The following is a 13,802-nucleotide window of genomic DNA, read 5'->3' on the forward strand; positions in this document are numbered from 1 at the left end:
TGTAGCTTGGTGCTCTTGGGGAAATCCCTCCAGACCCAAGTGTTTTCCCTGTAAGATTGTAAGTGTGTGAATCAATGACTGTTTGAATACTTGCCCATGTTAATCAACCCCAAGGCTTTAGGATCCAGGTATGCATGATTTCTCACAATGAAGACAGTGGCAGGACTACCCAGTGAAATCTGAGATCAAACTGAATACAAGTGTTCTGAGAGGAGCAGTGACTTTCAAGGATTAAGTGATGTTTACAAAGGGGCTGCTAGTGGGGTTGGTGGCCTATCTGTCCCGGTGTCTAGTAGAGTGCCTGAAAAGAGGGGAAGAAGAGAGGAAGAAAGGACCAGATGAAAGGCTGGAAGGAAAATCCATTTGGCATTCTATAATGAGCATGCAGAGAGATCCTAAATGACTCTCCTTCGTGATAGTTGCTTCTGATCTGCTCTATTCTCTCTTCTCTCTGAGGCGCCCCTCTAAGACTGAAATTCTCTTTCCATACCTTTGACCATCTCATTAGATATTAGCTGCAGGTTGGTGGGACCACTTTCCCACCACAAACAGGACAGTGAGACACTGAGAAGGGGACCAACACACCCTTGGTGGGGTACGCATGCAGGCAGCAGGAGACCCCCGGAGGCCAGGGCCCAGAGATCAACGTAATTCTGAGGTGATTGTGAGGGGCAGGGAGAGGAGGCGCTGGAACGCTGCTTAGGCTTCTTGGGGGCCGTCCCGGACATTGGCGGCCATGCTGTTGGACTGGATCAGGAAGGCTGAGTAGGCCATGTCGGCTTCCTCCTTGGATGACTAAAGGAGCAACAGGGCAGGAGTCAGGTTACTGTTTGAGGCACTTGTCTCAGTGCTGAGGAGCCAGGAGATTCAAGCTCTCAGGCCCAAGCAAAGAAAACCCATGTGAACCTACTGTTCTTACAGGGGCCCCATGCTCACCAAGAGAGGCTTATTTTGAGAAATGGAAAGTTGTAGCCTCTAAAAATACCTCCTTTTGTCTCACTACCTCCTTTTGACCCATCGAGCGGAACCATCTCTGTTGCCCTGGCCTGTCCCCGGAAGTCCTTCTCATACAGTCTATGGGTCAAGGTGGCAAGGCTGCTCAGTGCCACCCACAGATGATTTTTCTTGCTCCACCAGCCCAGAGAGGCAGCCTTTCAGCACCATGAGTCTAGAGAGGCTGCAGGACAGGGAATTTCCTATTATTGCAAGTTTGGAGTTTCTGCTATTGTGAGGGTAAAGTCAATAAGATAAAAAACATTAACATCTCAGGGTTGGAGGTACAAATGTTATCCTGTGAGGGCCCCTGAACCTTAGAGCATGAGAGGAGGGTAGTGTGCAATCCAAAGGCAAAGGTGGTCTTGGTGGGATTGCAAGTCCTGTGGCCACTCGTTGAGGAAGGCCATGGCTTCTGTAGTGGTGTTGCTGTTAGGTAAAGTGCGGTACGACTCATAGCGACCCTGAAGATCTGAAGAGATCTGAACGCTGTCCTGTCCTGTGCCATCCAAACCTCCCATATGAGCTGTGTCTCCCAGCCCAGCAAGAGGCTTGAGCTCAAGGAGGTGAGTAACCCAAGATCCATTAGCCCAAAGTCCAGGGAGTTGTTAGATGCTGAGGCATTGGCTGTAACTCATAGAGACTTTATATACAACAGAACGAAACCCCTGCCTTTACTTAAGTCCATCATGGGAGGCATTGTGCCAATCCATTTCACTGATGGTCTTCCTTTCTTGCACTGACCATTTACTTTTCAACACAAGCTGTCCTTCTCCAGGGTCTGGCCCTTCCTGACAACATTCCTAAAGTATGTCTCAGGACGTATTACCATCTGTGACCCTAAAGAGCACTCTGGCTATGCTCCCATCCAGACAGATGTTCTTTTGACAGGCCCAGGTATAGTCAATAATCTGCACCATGCCAGCCTAGGATGAGTATCCACATAATCACCAAGATTTGAAATTTGATTGTCCCAACCTGTTGCCAGATCTTCTATGTACTTGGCCTTGCTCATGTTTCTGTCTCCCTTTTCCCTTCAAGTTTGCTTATGGGTGTAATGGAGTTTATTTCAACTCAGTGGGACCCCCATAAGGCAGAATATTAATGCCCCACTGGATTTTCTAGGCTGTAATCTTGAGGGGAGCAGATTGCCAGGCCTTTCTTATGCAGCCACAGATGGGATCAAACCTCCCACCTTTCAGTTAGCAGGAGAGTGCTTAACTATTACATCACAAGGGCTTTAAAGACTGTCAATTGTGGCTCTTGTCCTTCTTCATTCTCATCTGTGTCAACACCCAGAAGTAAGTACTTTCTCAGTAAGATATATCTTTGCCTAACCAAAAAATAAAAATTTTCAACAGTATTTATAATACCTTCATGCTAAAAACTGTGACACTGATGTGCCAAATGTGATAATGGTGACCCATAGTGGACCTTGTTTAGTGGAGCTTTCTGATTCAAACAAGCTTGGAAGCAGGGGTGGCATCCACTTCCGAAATGGTTTGACTCTGGAACGTCTAGGAACAGTGCTCAGGTCTTTCATTCATAGGGTCACTAGGAGTCATCTACGACTCGACGACACCTAACAACAACAACATTCTAGAATTCATCTTATGTAATTTCAGGCACGTTAGGTGAGACCAGTCCTTGGAAAAGGACATCATGCTTGGGAAAGTGTAGAGTCAGCAAAGGAGAAGAAGACCTTCAATGAGATGGATTGACCCAGTGACTGTAATGGTGGGCTTGAGTGTGTCAGAGACAGTCCAGATGGTACAGGATGTGGCAGGGTTCACAGTGTCGCTCTAAGTCAGAGTCAATTCAACAACACTCAATGAGACAACAACTCTGGAATTGGGTCCTCTTCTGAGGTAGTTCTTCCTGATGTTTCACTGCAGTCTCTCATGGTGCATTTCTTACTCTACAAGTGAAGCCTTCTCCTCCACTCTCATGCTTACCCTTTTCGCCTTCTTGACTTCTTCTCTCTCCACAGTACTCTCTGTGGTGGTAGCAAGGTCTGAGAGAAGAGAAGATGGATTAAGCCTCATTAGCTTAGATTCCCAGAACAACAAGCCAGAGGTTCTTGTTCTAAAGGGGCTGAACATTCCCCTGAGGGAGGGTACATACCGTCTTTTCCTCCAAGAGATGTTTCTTGACTGGCTGGAGAGGCTCCTATGTTGTCATTGGCGCCAAAATCCCTGGAACTGTTCAAGTCTGACAAGCTAAAGTCAGTCCTATAGCTTTGAATTGAAACTCGGTCTGTCCAAGAGAAAGCAGAGATGGTGAAGGGATAGGGTGTGATCTGAGAACCAAATGTCCAGGGATGTGCTGCTGGTCTCCTGCAGCTCCACAGAATGGCTGAGGTGGGATTGCATAGCTCTTGTTGGCTTTGACTAGCGTCCAAGGTGGGATGGGACTAGTAACCAAGGTGGGATAGGAATGCATGTTTGTGGATTTTTCTGAGTCTCCACCCAAGTCCTTTTTCCCTGACAATGAAGCCTCAGTACTTCCTGACTTTGGTTTGTTACTCTGTGATGTTCTGAAGCACAGCACCTCATTTCATCCTCACATCAGCCTGCTGAAGTGGTTTTTGTTGTCTGCTGTGAGCGCTGAGAAAGCTGAGGCATGAGATGAGCACAGTGGCCCAGACCACACAGCCTTTTAGGGACCACATTAGGGTGAGAGCTGGTCTCAGAACATCCTCAGTTTCTTTTCAAAGACCTTAGAACTTGGACCCTGAACAGTCAGAGATTTTTTTTCAAGATGGGGAAATGAAAAAAGAGAGGGGATAAAGAATGCATGCTGCGTTGAAACAGATGAGGGAAAGAACTGTTTAAAAGGAATATATGATTAGGTATTATTTGCATGACAACAGGCCAGAATAAGAGTTGCATAACAAAGTGGACTGGGGGTGGGGAGGAAATTGTGGAACAGTGAAAGAATTACCTTTTTTCAAAGAGAAAAGGGAACTGGGGGAAGAGGGTAGGAAGGAAAATGTGTAACAATGAATGAATGGAAATCCAAGTTCTCTACAACCTTTTGTTAAAATCTCAATTAAAATTTAAAAATGTTAAAAAAAAAGATGACCAATTGCCATGGGGTCAACTCAGAGTAGAAATGAGCTTCCAAGGTTTTCACAACTATTTTGGAAAGTGAATCACTAGGCCTTTCTCCCTGAGGCATCTCTGAGGGAAAGGAGGGATGTCAGGTGACCAACTTTTTTGGTTAGTAGTTGAGCACTTAATTTTTTTGTTCCACTCAGGACTTCTAGCATTTGGACAGCTGCACGTCATTTAAGTTTGAGGTGTGTGGAAGTTGGTCCCCCTCTTTTTCCCAGAATGCTTTGTCTTAGCCTAGGAAGGAGAAGAGACAACAGTGGCCTCCTCTACGGGTGGCAGAGCCAGGACAGAGGTCTCACAGGGAGCGTCCTGGGAACTCACCAACATTTTTCCTGTGCCGGGCTCTGAGGATCCCCACAACCACGACCCCCGCCACTAGCACCAGGGCCAGGGGCACCAGGGTAGAGAGCAGCACTGTGGAGGAGCTTCCGCTATGCCCGTCAGCACTGAAAAAAAGAATCCAGTTGATTAATTGCTGAAAGGGATGCCTGTGGTCCCAGAATGCACTTCACTTGCTTGTTGACTATTTCCTTTTCTCCTAAAATGAATCACTTTCTCTTGCTGATGCAGCTCCTGAGTTCTGTACTTCCAAGAAGCCTCCTCAGACATGGCAAAGACAAGGATTGCTCCTTCTCTGCATCCTAATCCCAGGGAATTGAACTGAATTGTAAACACAGCATACTATAGACTGAATTGTAACCTCCAATAGGATGGGTCTCCTTCCTAACCTGTGGATGTAATCTCAACCGGGAATAAGGTTTTTGTTACATTACTGTTGTTGTTATTATCATATACCATCACATGGGCAGTAAATTTCATGGGAGGAGACTGCCTGGCATTCTCCTGCAGAGCAGCTGGTGGATTTGAACCATGTGCCCTCAGGTTAGCCCCTCAGCTCCTTATCACTGGGCCACCAGAGCTCCCTTACATTTATGAGACCATGCCATTGTGGTACCTTGAACCTAACCACTTTTGAAAAGGGCAGATTAGGCACAAAAGCAAAGAAGGAAAAGGCAGGGAGATAGGAACCACGTGGGGATCGCTGAGGAATGCAGAGAAGAATACCAGAGAAGCTGAAGAAAATTACTTCCCCCGAAGCCGACAGAGCCTTCCCTAGCCTTCGCCTTGGACCCAGACTTGGACCTTCTGAACTAGGAGAACAGTAATTTCTACTTGTTAAAGCCAACTGCTTGAGACACTTCTCTTACAGCAGCACTAAGACACCCCTGCAACCACAGGAGACTGGAGAGACTGTCGGTTCCTCCCAAGCGCAGGTAGAAGCCCTGCTTCTGAAGAGGCCCACAGGTTCCCGCCTGGGCTTCTGGCCCAGCCTCAGCCTCTCCGAGGTAACCCAGCAGAACATGTGCTCACCTGCCCTGTGTGTTAGTTTTGCTCTCGCCAGCTGGAGCTTCAAAGTCTTGCACCACGACAAGTCTGGGGTCCTGGACGGCTTTGTTTTCCACCCTCCGGACATTTGGTCTCACCACCTCCCGACCTGGAGCAGCATTTGCTGGGCTGGCACCCTGGGGCGCTGGAGCAGAACAGAGTAGGGAGTGGGTAAGTGTGATTTTTTCCCCATTGGAGATTAGGGAGTGGGAAGAAGGAGACTTCATTTGGCATCTGAGTCTGTGCTGCAACTAGCTCGCAGCTATTGGGGTAGGACCCAGGAGGAAGTAGAGACATTTTTCGATTTGTTATTGATGGTCTCTGCCCCATGGATAGCTCACTCTATTCTATCTACAAGGCTGTCTCCTAGATCCAAGGGAGCTTAAGAGCTCACCCATTATGTAAAGACTGATTTTTCACAGCTTCGTAACCCTGCCCAGGGCTTCCTATCTGTTAGGGCTTAGTGGGATGGTGCTGCCCCCTGGTGGAGTTTTCAATGATTCCCCAATAACTAGACCCAAATAGGTTTTTTTTTTAATTTTTAAATAATAATAATAATAATAATTTCAGTGAAAATCTACAGAGATTTTGGAATTCCATTCATTCATTGTTGCACTTTTCTCTCCACTCACCTCACCCCCACCCCCAATTCGCTCCTCGAAAAGCAAAAGACAAACTCCTTCACTGTTTTGTTTTGCATGGCGACTCAGGGGTGTCAGAGTAGAAGTGCGCTCCATATGCTTTTCAATGCATGATTTTCCCAAAGTGGATCAACCAGGCATTTCTTTCAAAGAGTAGACTAAACCCCCCCCAACCATGTGGTTAACAAATGAGTGCACTGAATGTCTTCAACAGCCAGGAACGCCCACGGGCCTCCTAAACCAAGCCTGCAGGCACGGAGTCCCTTCCAACTCCTAGGACCCTGCAGGACAAAACGCTCTTTCCACACAGTGGGGAGCTCTGGTGGCCGTGGCCTAGTGGTAAGGAGCTGTGCTGCTAATCCAAAGGTACTTGGGATCTAATCTACCAGCTGCTCCCCAGAAGAAGGATGGACAATTTCCTACTGTGCAATTTACTGTCTCTGAAAAATTGCAGGAGGATCAGCTATGGGTCAGTTCCATCTCAATGGGACATAATGACAATAAGAAGCCTGTGAATCTTTACAGAAGTAGCTTGCCTGGTCTTTCTTTCACCGAACAGCTGATGGTTTCAAACAGCTAGCCTTTTGATTAAGCAGCCAAAGAAACTATTTAACCATAATGCAACCTGATAACCATTGTTGTTGTTAGGTGCCATCAAGTTGAGTATTACTCATAGTGATCCTATGTACAACAGATCTGAACCCTGGCCTATCCTGTGCCATCCTTATCATTTCTGCCATACTTGAGCTCTTTAGGACTTCTTAAAAAAACAAAACAAAAACCACAACTCACTCATTGCCATCAAGTCAGAACTAACTTATAGCTGACCGGTCAATAGGTTATCTGAGGCTGTAAGTCACATGGGAGATTGCTCATCTTTCTCCCATAGAGCTGCTGTTGGATTTGAACCAGCAGAGAGGCATTGCTTTTGGTTTAATAGGGCAACTGTCTGTGGACTACAGCAACCACTGGTGGCTTTAGTAGTATGTCGTGGAGCCAACCCAGAGGCTCACCATTCGAATCCACCAGTTGCTCTGAAGGAGAAAGATGGCAGTCTCCTCCTGTACAATTTACAGTCTCTGTTGAAGCGTCAGCCATGAGTCAGTTTTTACTTGACAGCACATAGCAACAATAACTACAGGCTACGTGAACAGAATTCCCTACTTAGGACTTCTAAAGGGAACTAAAAAGATCTTCATTAGGGATAAAACATCTCAGGGACATTTAAAGAAGAGGTTTACAATACAACTGTTATTGGAAATGATTGCCTCTCAGTGCAACTCCTTACCACTAGGCCACCAGCACACTGTACTAATGCATAGCAAGCCACAACCCAGCTCTAAGAATGTCATGTCTTATCTTGGCCAACACACTTGACTGTTGTACCTCAGTTTCTTCATCTCTTAAATCTGTGGATTAGGTTAATGAATATATGGAGAACTCTTAGAAAGGGGCCAGGAACAAGGAAAGGAATTACTTGTCAGTGTTTGCTAAGCCTAATGCCACTGTTATAAAACAGAACTGACATAGGGGTTGAAGGGGAAAACTAAGAAAAGAGGGGATAAATAATGTATGCTGCATTGAAACAGATGAGGGAGAGAACTGCTTAAACAGAATATATGATTATGTATTATATGCCTGATAAAAGTCCAGAATAAGAGCTGCATAGTAAAGTGGACTGGGGAAGGGGGGATTCTATAACAAGGAAAGAATTTTTTTTTCAAAGAGAAAAGCAAACTGGCGGGAGGGCTGGGCAGGGAGGAAAATGTACAACAATGAATGAATGGAAATCCGTGTTCTCTATAAACTCTCATTAAAATCTCAATTTAAAAAGGAGGATTAAAAAAAAAACAAACCACAAACGAATGCCTCTACCCTTTTTTAAAACCAGGCCTTGTAACTGAATCAACTTTATGTAGGCTTATTTTATTTCACTTTGCTTTGGCTATCTTCTGAGAGCTAGCTTTGACAGTAGAAAGAGAGCATAATTACACTAGGTTATGATAGTGACATTGGGATTTCTAGCTACAGAAAAGGCTTAGGGGATACAATGTGGTTTGAAAGAAGACCTATGGAATCTGCCTTGACGCTGAGGTTAAATTGCAAGCCCACGATTTGTACTGAGTTTATATGTTGATATGGGATGCCATTTTGGAAGACTTGATGAGATTATGTGGGGGCTAAATCATCCCCTCTCCTAAGCTCTCCTAGCCAAACCTTTGAGCCACCCTGAGGTGAGAAGCTGTGAGGTAGGGTCCTGCCTCTGGGGTCCTGCGGGGCACAGGGCTTGCCCTCAGACACTCACCCTTTGCCTTGTCCTGGACGGTCACATAGACAGCTGCAGTCTCTCCATAGCGCTGGCCCTGCTTCACCCCGCACCAGTACCAGCCCTGGTCTGCCTCGGTGACTGAGTTCAAGGTCAGGGAGACGACCTGGCTGTTCTGGTCACAGTTCACGAAGGCGTCACTGGGCCCTTCGTCCTGGCTGGGCAGAGCCTGACAGCCAGTGTTGCTCCACTTGCACCAGTATTTTTCGTGTGGGTAGAACTTGCACGGGAAGTGGCAGGGGAGCTTGACGGTGTCTCCCTTGGAAACCGTGATGTTCTCTGGTACCTTTAAGCTTGGTTCTCCTGGAGCGAGGAGGGAGGGAGAAATGGACACAGGAGTTGGCACTGGTGATGACACAGGGATGAGATTGTGGAGGGGGCTGTATCCACAGTCCATTTTTCTCTTTGAGAAGTGTTAAAACATATTGAATGCATAAGACACATAGTTGGAAGGATCAGTCTAATAATCAGTATTGATGAGCCCTGTGAATCAATCAAGGCTGATCATGAAACAGAACCTCTAGCTCCAGTTGGCTTTCTTTTCTCTCCCCTTCTCTCCTGAAACCAATATAACGAGCAATAGTTCACACTTCACTTAACGTGTTACTGTATAGACCATACTGCAGGGCCATGTTCATGACAGGAGACACAACACTGAGTCTTGGTTTGAAGGGTTGGTTGTGTGCAAGGAAGGATACTTGCTACAGGTATGGAAATGGGACCTCTGGGCAGGTAGGTTCGCCCCCTAAACCTGTCGCATGCAGCATGGCACTAGGCGGGACTGGAGGAAGGACGGGCATGCATATAGGAGGGTGGTGTTCTTGCTGACTTGAGTGGTCCTGGGGTTGCCTCCCTTCTCCCTCCAGTTCAGCTCTTACCTTCAATGACCTTGAGTTCCACGGTGAAATTCCAGTTACTGTCACCATTGGTGAGACACCAGTAGAAGCCAGCATCCCGGGTGCTGAGCTGGTTGAGCAGGACTGTGTAGGTGCCATTGCCAGGTTCCTCACGCAGTGCCAGCCTGCCCTGGTACGCTTGGTCTACCAGCCCTTCACTCTTCACCAACAGTGGGCAGAAGCCATTCTGAGCCTCTTTCCAGTGACACCAGTACTTCAGAGGGTTGTCCTTAGGGTTGTAGGGACAGAAGATAGCCACAGAGCCTCCGGGCACACCTTTCACCACAGTGGGACTGTGGGGAATGCTGGACTCTAGAAGCACAGAGAGAGAGGGGTGAAGGACGGCAGCAATGGGGGGCCTCGCATGGACTGCATAGCTTCCCCCTGGTTTGGGAGAAGCTAGAATTTATTTTAAACACCTCATGCTCCTCAGAAAATGAAGGACTTTCCTAAGCCCAGAGTTACAGAGAGAACCACTGAGATCAGACTGCAGTGACTTAACTACATATCTGGACATTCCCTTACCTCATACCATTCTGAGCAGACGCGAAGGAGTGTAAAGAGAGCACACCAGCTTTTAACTTCTTACAGAATCTCCCACTACGTTTTGTTCTACTTATTAACTCTTCACACACAGAACGAGCTTGGGTTTTTAGCCAGTTAAGACTATGTATTTGTCAATGTTGTTGTGTACTGTTGAGTCAGAACCAACCCATAGTTGACCCTCTGGTGGGTCTTCAGAGGCAGTTAATCACATGGGAGGAGATTGCCCATCCTGCTCCAACGGAGCAGCTGGTGGCCTCGAACCACCTACCTTTGGGATTGCAGCGCAGCTTCTTGCCACCAGGCCACCAGAGCTCGCTTTGTATTTAGGATGGTATTTAAAAGATAGACTAATAGCTTAGGTGAGTTTAATAGATGAGGGCCCTGAGGTGCACCTCAAAGGGAGAGAAAGCTATTCTTGAAAGATCCAATGTTCCAGTGAGGACACTGGGGGTTGGGGGATAGATTCCAGATAGGAGGAGACGTGGTGAAGACGGGAAACTGTGTGGAGAAATAATACTCAGGAGATACAAGTTCTGTAAAGGAAAGCCTGATGGTCAAGTGTCTTGAATTTACTACTTCTAATGAGGGCAACTCAATATTGTGAGCTCTGATGGCCTAGTGGTAAGAAGCTGTGCTGCAATCCCGAAGGCATGTGGTTCGAATCTATCAACTGCTCCAAGGGAGAAGGATGGGCAGTCTCGTCTTGTCCAATTTACTGGTTCTGAAGACCTGTTGGATGGTTAGTTGTGGGTTGGTTCTGACCCCATGGCACACCACAACAACAACAATAGGGTGAGAAGGATCAGGGATTTACTATCTTACCATGTTAGTGTACCTTCAAGGTAGAGCTGAATAGACCAGAACCTGATTTACACATACAGGCAGATCTCACAGATACTGCAGTTTCAAGTCTAAACCATGGCAATAAATCTAGTGCAGCAAGCAACAAAGGAAATCACGCTTTTAGTTATGGTGTGGTTTGTTTCCCAACATGCAGGAAAGGTCTTTTTAGACTGTACTGCAGTCTTTTAACGGGACCCTGGTGGCGTAGCGTGTGAATGAATCAGGCTGTGGGTTGACATGTCAGCGGGTCGAATCTGCCGGCTGCTGCCAGCCTTGGGCAGCCTCCTCCCATAGAGTTTCACAGCCTGATGAAGGGTCGTGGCTATGGGTCAGGATCTGTTTGACGGACTGTCTTTTTGGTTTGGATAGTTTATTAAGTGTGAAAAATCACTGTAAAAAATAATAATAAAGTTTGAAATCTTGTGAGAATTACCAAAATGTAACCTTGACAAGAAGTAAGTCTTTACTTTTGGAGGACAGCTTGCTTCTCTCAGAAGTTGCTGCAGTTTTCAAGTTGTAAAAAAGATAGTATCTGTGATGTGCAACAAAACAAGGCATCCCTGCAGCACTGACTGAGATGTTGGAGCAGAAAATATCATGGCCAGAATACAGCCTTCCAGGAAAACTTGGGGATCAAAGGTTTGTGTCCCAGTCTGTCTCCCATCTGAATGTCGGGGAAGAGGGGCCATTCTGCTCAGAGGCCAGTGGGAGGGAACAGACAGCTCCCAGGCAAGACATTGGGATGGCACTTGGGCTCACGGAGGTGACCTCACACAAGTGGTCCCCAGGGTTCTCTGAAAGCAGGACCAGGTCTTGCTCAATCAGAAACTTGGCCGCTGCCATATTAAGCTGTCAACAGAAAAGCAGATTCTCCGTGCAAGGAGGGGCTGGTGTCTGCTTCCAATATAGCTCTCAAAAATCCATTGCTGTTGATTCAGCACCAAGTAACAGCGCATTTTCAAAGACACAGGGGAAGAGCTTGCCCATCTTTTTCTCACGGAGACACTGGTGGATTTGAACTGCCAGCGAGGCACCACCTTTATGTCCGCAGCACAACTCCTTACCCACTAGGTCACCAGAGCTCCAGACAGTGAAAATGCTACGAGTGTGCTTCTACTGGACAAGCGTGGGGCTCCAGGAAGTCTGAATCAACTCCGTGACAATGGGTTTTTAACACTGAGAAGTCCTTTCTAGCTGTCCTGTACTGCTACCCATGTTACATCCAGCTGAGGGCCAATGGATGATGTGGACTGACTGATGAATATTGGTGAATATTGGTGAATGTTGTTGCTGTTAGGTGATGTCAAGTCAGCCATGACTCATAATGACTCTGTGAACAGTACACTGAAATCTTGCTCTGTTTTTTTGCCTTCGCCAACAATCTCCCCCATGCTTTCCTTGAGGGAAGACCCTCAAGGAGATGAATTGACGATCCCATGACCACAACAACATGCTTGAGCATGAAAGAGATTGGCACAGCTCCTGCTGTGGAAAAGAGAGCTCATTAGACTGATTCTTCCTCCTTATTACGACCCCCTCCAGTATCTTACCCTCATTGACGAACAGCTGCCAAGCCTTGATGGGTCCGCTGTCGCCTGTCACGTTTAGAGGGAGGGCTCCGCATACGTAGTGCCCTGCGTCCTCCTTCTTCAGGCCGGTGATCTGCACACTGAAAGTACTGTCCTTGCTGCTGGAGGTGATCAGGATCCTACCCTCAAAGCCCTGAGCCTTCTCTCCCTGTGTGTTGATGATCACGTAGCAGGCCTCCCCTCTGGGGCTCATCCGACACAGGTATTTGGGCTTCTTCTCCATCCCTGAGCCCAGATCACAGTCAAAGCTCACCGCACTCCTCAGGTCTTTATACACAAGCTCGAGCTCAGGCTTCAGCACTTGGAGATAAACATTTCTCTTCAGATCCCCAGCCTCGCAGAGATATACACCAGCATCATCGACTCGGAGCCGGTCAATGGTGACGCTGAATGTCTGCCCGCTGGTTCCGTCTATATTCAGGTCTGCCCTGTCTTTATAGTTATTATTTTTATACCCACCGGAGTCAATGATAATGTAGAAGCTCTGGCCAGACTTCCTGTTCAGGGCCTTCCTCGTCTGGGCATCCTTGAAAGGACACTGGATGGTCACCTTTCTGCCCAGTTCTCCTATGTAGATCTGTGTGTCACTTGAAAGCTGAAGACCTGCAGGATAGGGTGGAAATACAAGCTGTGATTTCACCTCCTTGCTGTTCCTGACAAAGATTGTGGTTACACCCTTCACCTGGAATGTCCTTCTCCAAGAGAGACACTGTCCATCAAAGTTTCCTGAGACAGGCTTTATTTAATGACAGCCCTCCATGAAGCTCTCCCCAGGCTTGCTCTAACTGTCTTCTGTGCTGGCACTTGCATTAAGATTACTTATTATATTCAACCTTTAAGAAAGAGTTAAGAGTGTTCCTCTCCTTCTCCCCTTCCCCACCCCAGTCTGCAAAGGTGAACAATAAGCTCTCCTCTGCTCCTAAGATCTTGCTCCTCAATCCTTTGTTTAAAACAACAAGCAGACTATGCTGGGCATAGCGCCTCTTCTCTCTTTAAAATTTCTTCCCTTAAGACTGACTCATTTTTCTTCTCCCTTGCCCTTGACTATCTAAAATGCCCTCACTATCAAATCCTTGTCAGAAAGACCTCTGTCATTCTGGTGGCCTAGGCTAGTGAAGTCTTGTCTTATGTATTCTGGGCTTGTTGGTAGGAGGGGTATTCCTTGCAGGGAGCATCATGTTTGGAAAGGTGGAGAGAAAGCAAAGAGGAAGACCCTCGACGAGATGGGTTAACATAGTGACTGTAACAATGGGCTCAAGGGTGTTTGGAGATAGTGAAGATGGCACAGGATAGGTCAAGGGTCAGAGCTGTTGTTCATAGAGTTGCTGTAAGTGGTACTTGGCTTGGTGGCGCATAATAGCAGTGGGTTTTTCCCTAAAGACTCAGCAAGAAAACTATTGGACATAGTTGACCAATTCAGCAAAGTAGCAGGATACAAGATCAACATACAAAAATCAGTTGGCTTT

General features: G+C 46.9%; 1 protein-coding gene across 1 annotated transcript in view; it reads right to left on the minus strand.

The window, feature by feature from the left end:
- Positions 1-699: 699 nt before the first annotated feature.
- PIGR (polymeric immunoglobulin receptor) overlaps positions 700-13,802 on the minus strand; it is a 17,180-nt gene continuing 4,077 nt past the window's right edge. The window contains exons 3-10 of the mRNA XM_006887998.1: positions 12,298-12,939; positions 9,341-9,670; positions 8,442-8,765; positions 5,481-5,640; positions 4,431-4,555; positions 3,118-3,249; positions 2,949-3,007; positions 700-795 (exon numbers count right to left, since the gene is read on the minus strand). Of these exons, the coding sequence (XP_006888060.1) occupies positions 700-795; positions 2,949-3,007; positions 3,118-3,249; positions 4,431-4,555; positions 5,481-5,640; positions 8,442-8,765; positions 9,341-9,670; positions 12,298-12,939 (1,868 nt within the window). The remainder of the gene's footprint in view (positions 796-2,948; positions 3,008-3,117; positions 3,250-4,430; positions 4,556-5,480; positions 5,641-8,441; positions 8,766-9,340; positions 9,671-12,297; positions 12,940-13,802) is intronic.

The sequence above is a fragment of the Elephantulus edwardii genome, unplaced genomic scaffold (genome assembly GCF_000299155.1).
Source record: "Elephantulus edwardii isolate Elephantulus edwardi_28Jun2011 unplaced genomic scaffold, EleEdw1.0 scaffold00063, whole genome shotgun sequence".
Classification (NCBI taxonomy): Eukaryota; Metazoa; Chordata; class Mammalia; order Macroscelidea; family Macroscelididae; genus Elephantulus; species Elephantulus edwardii.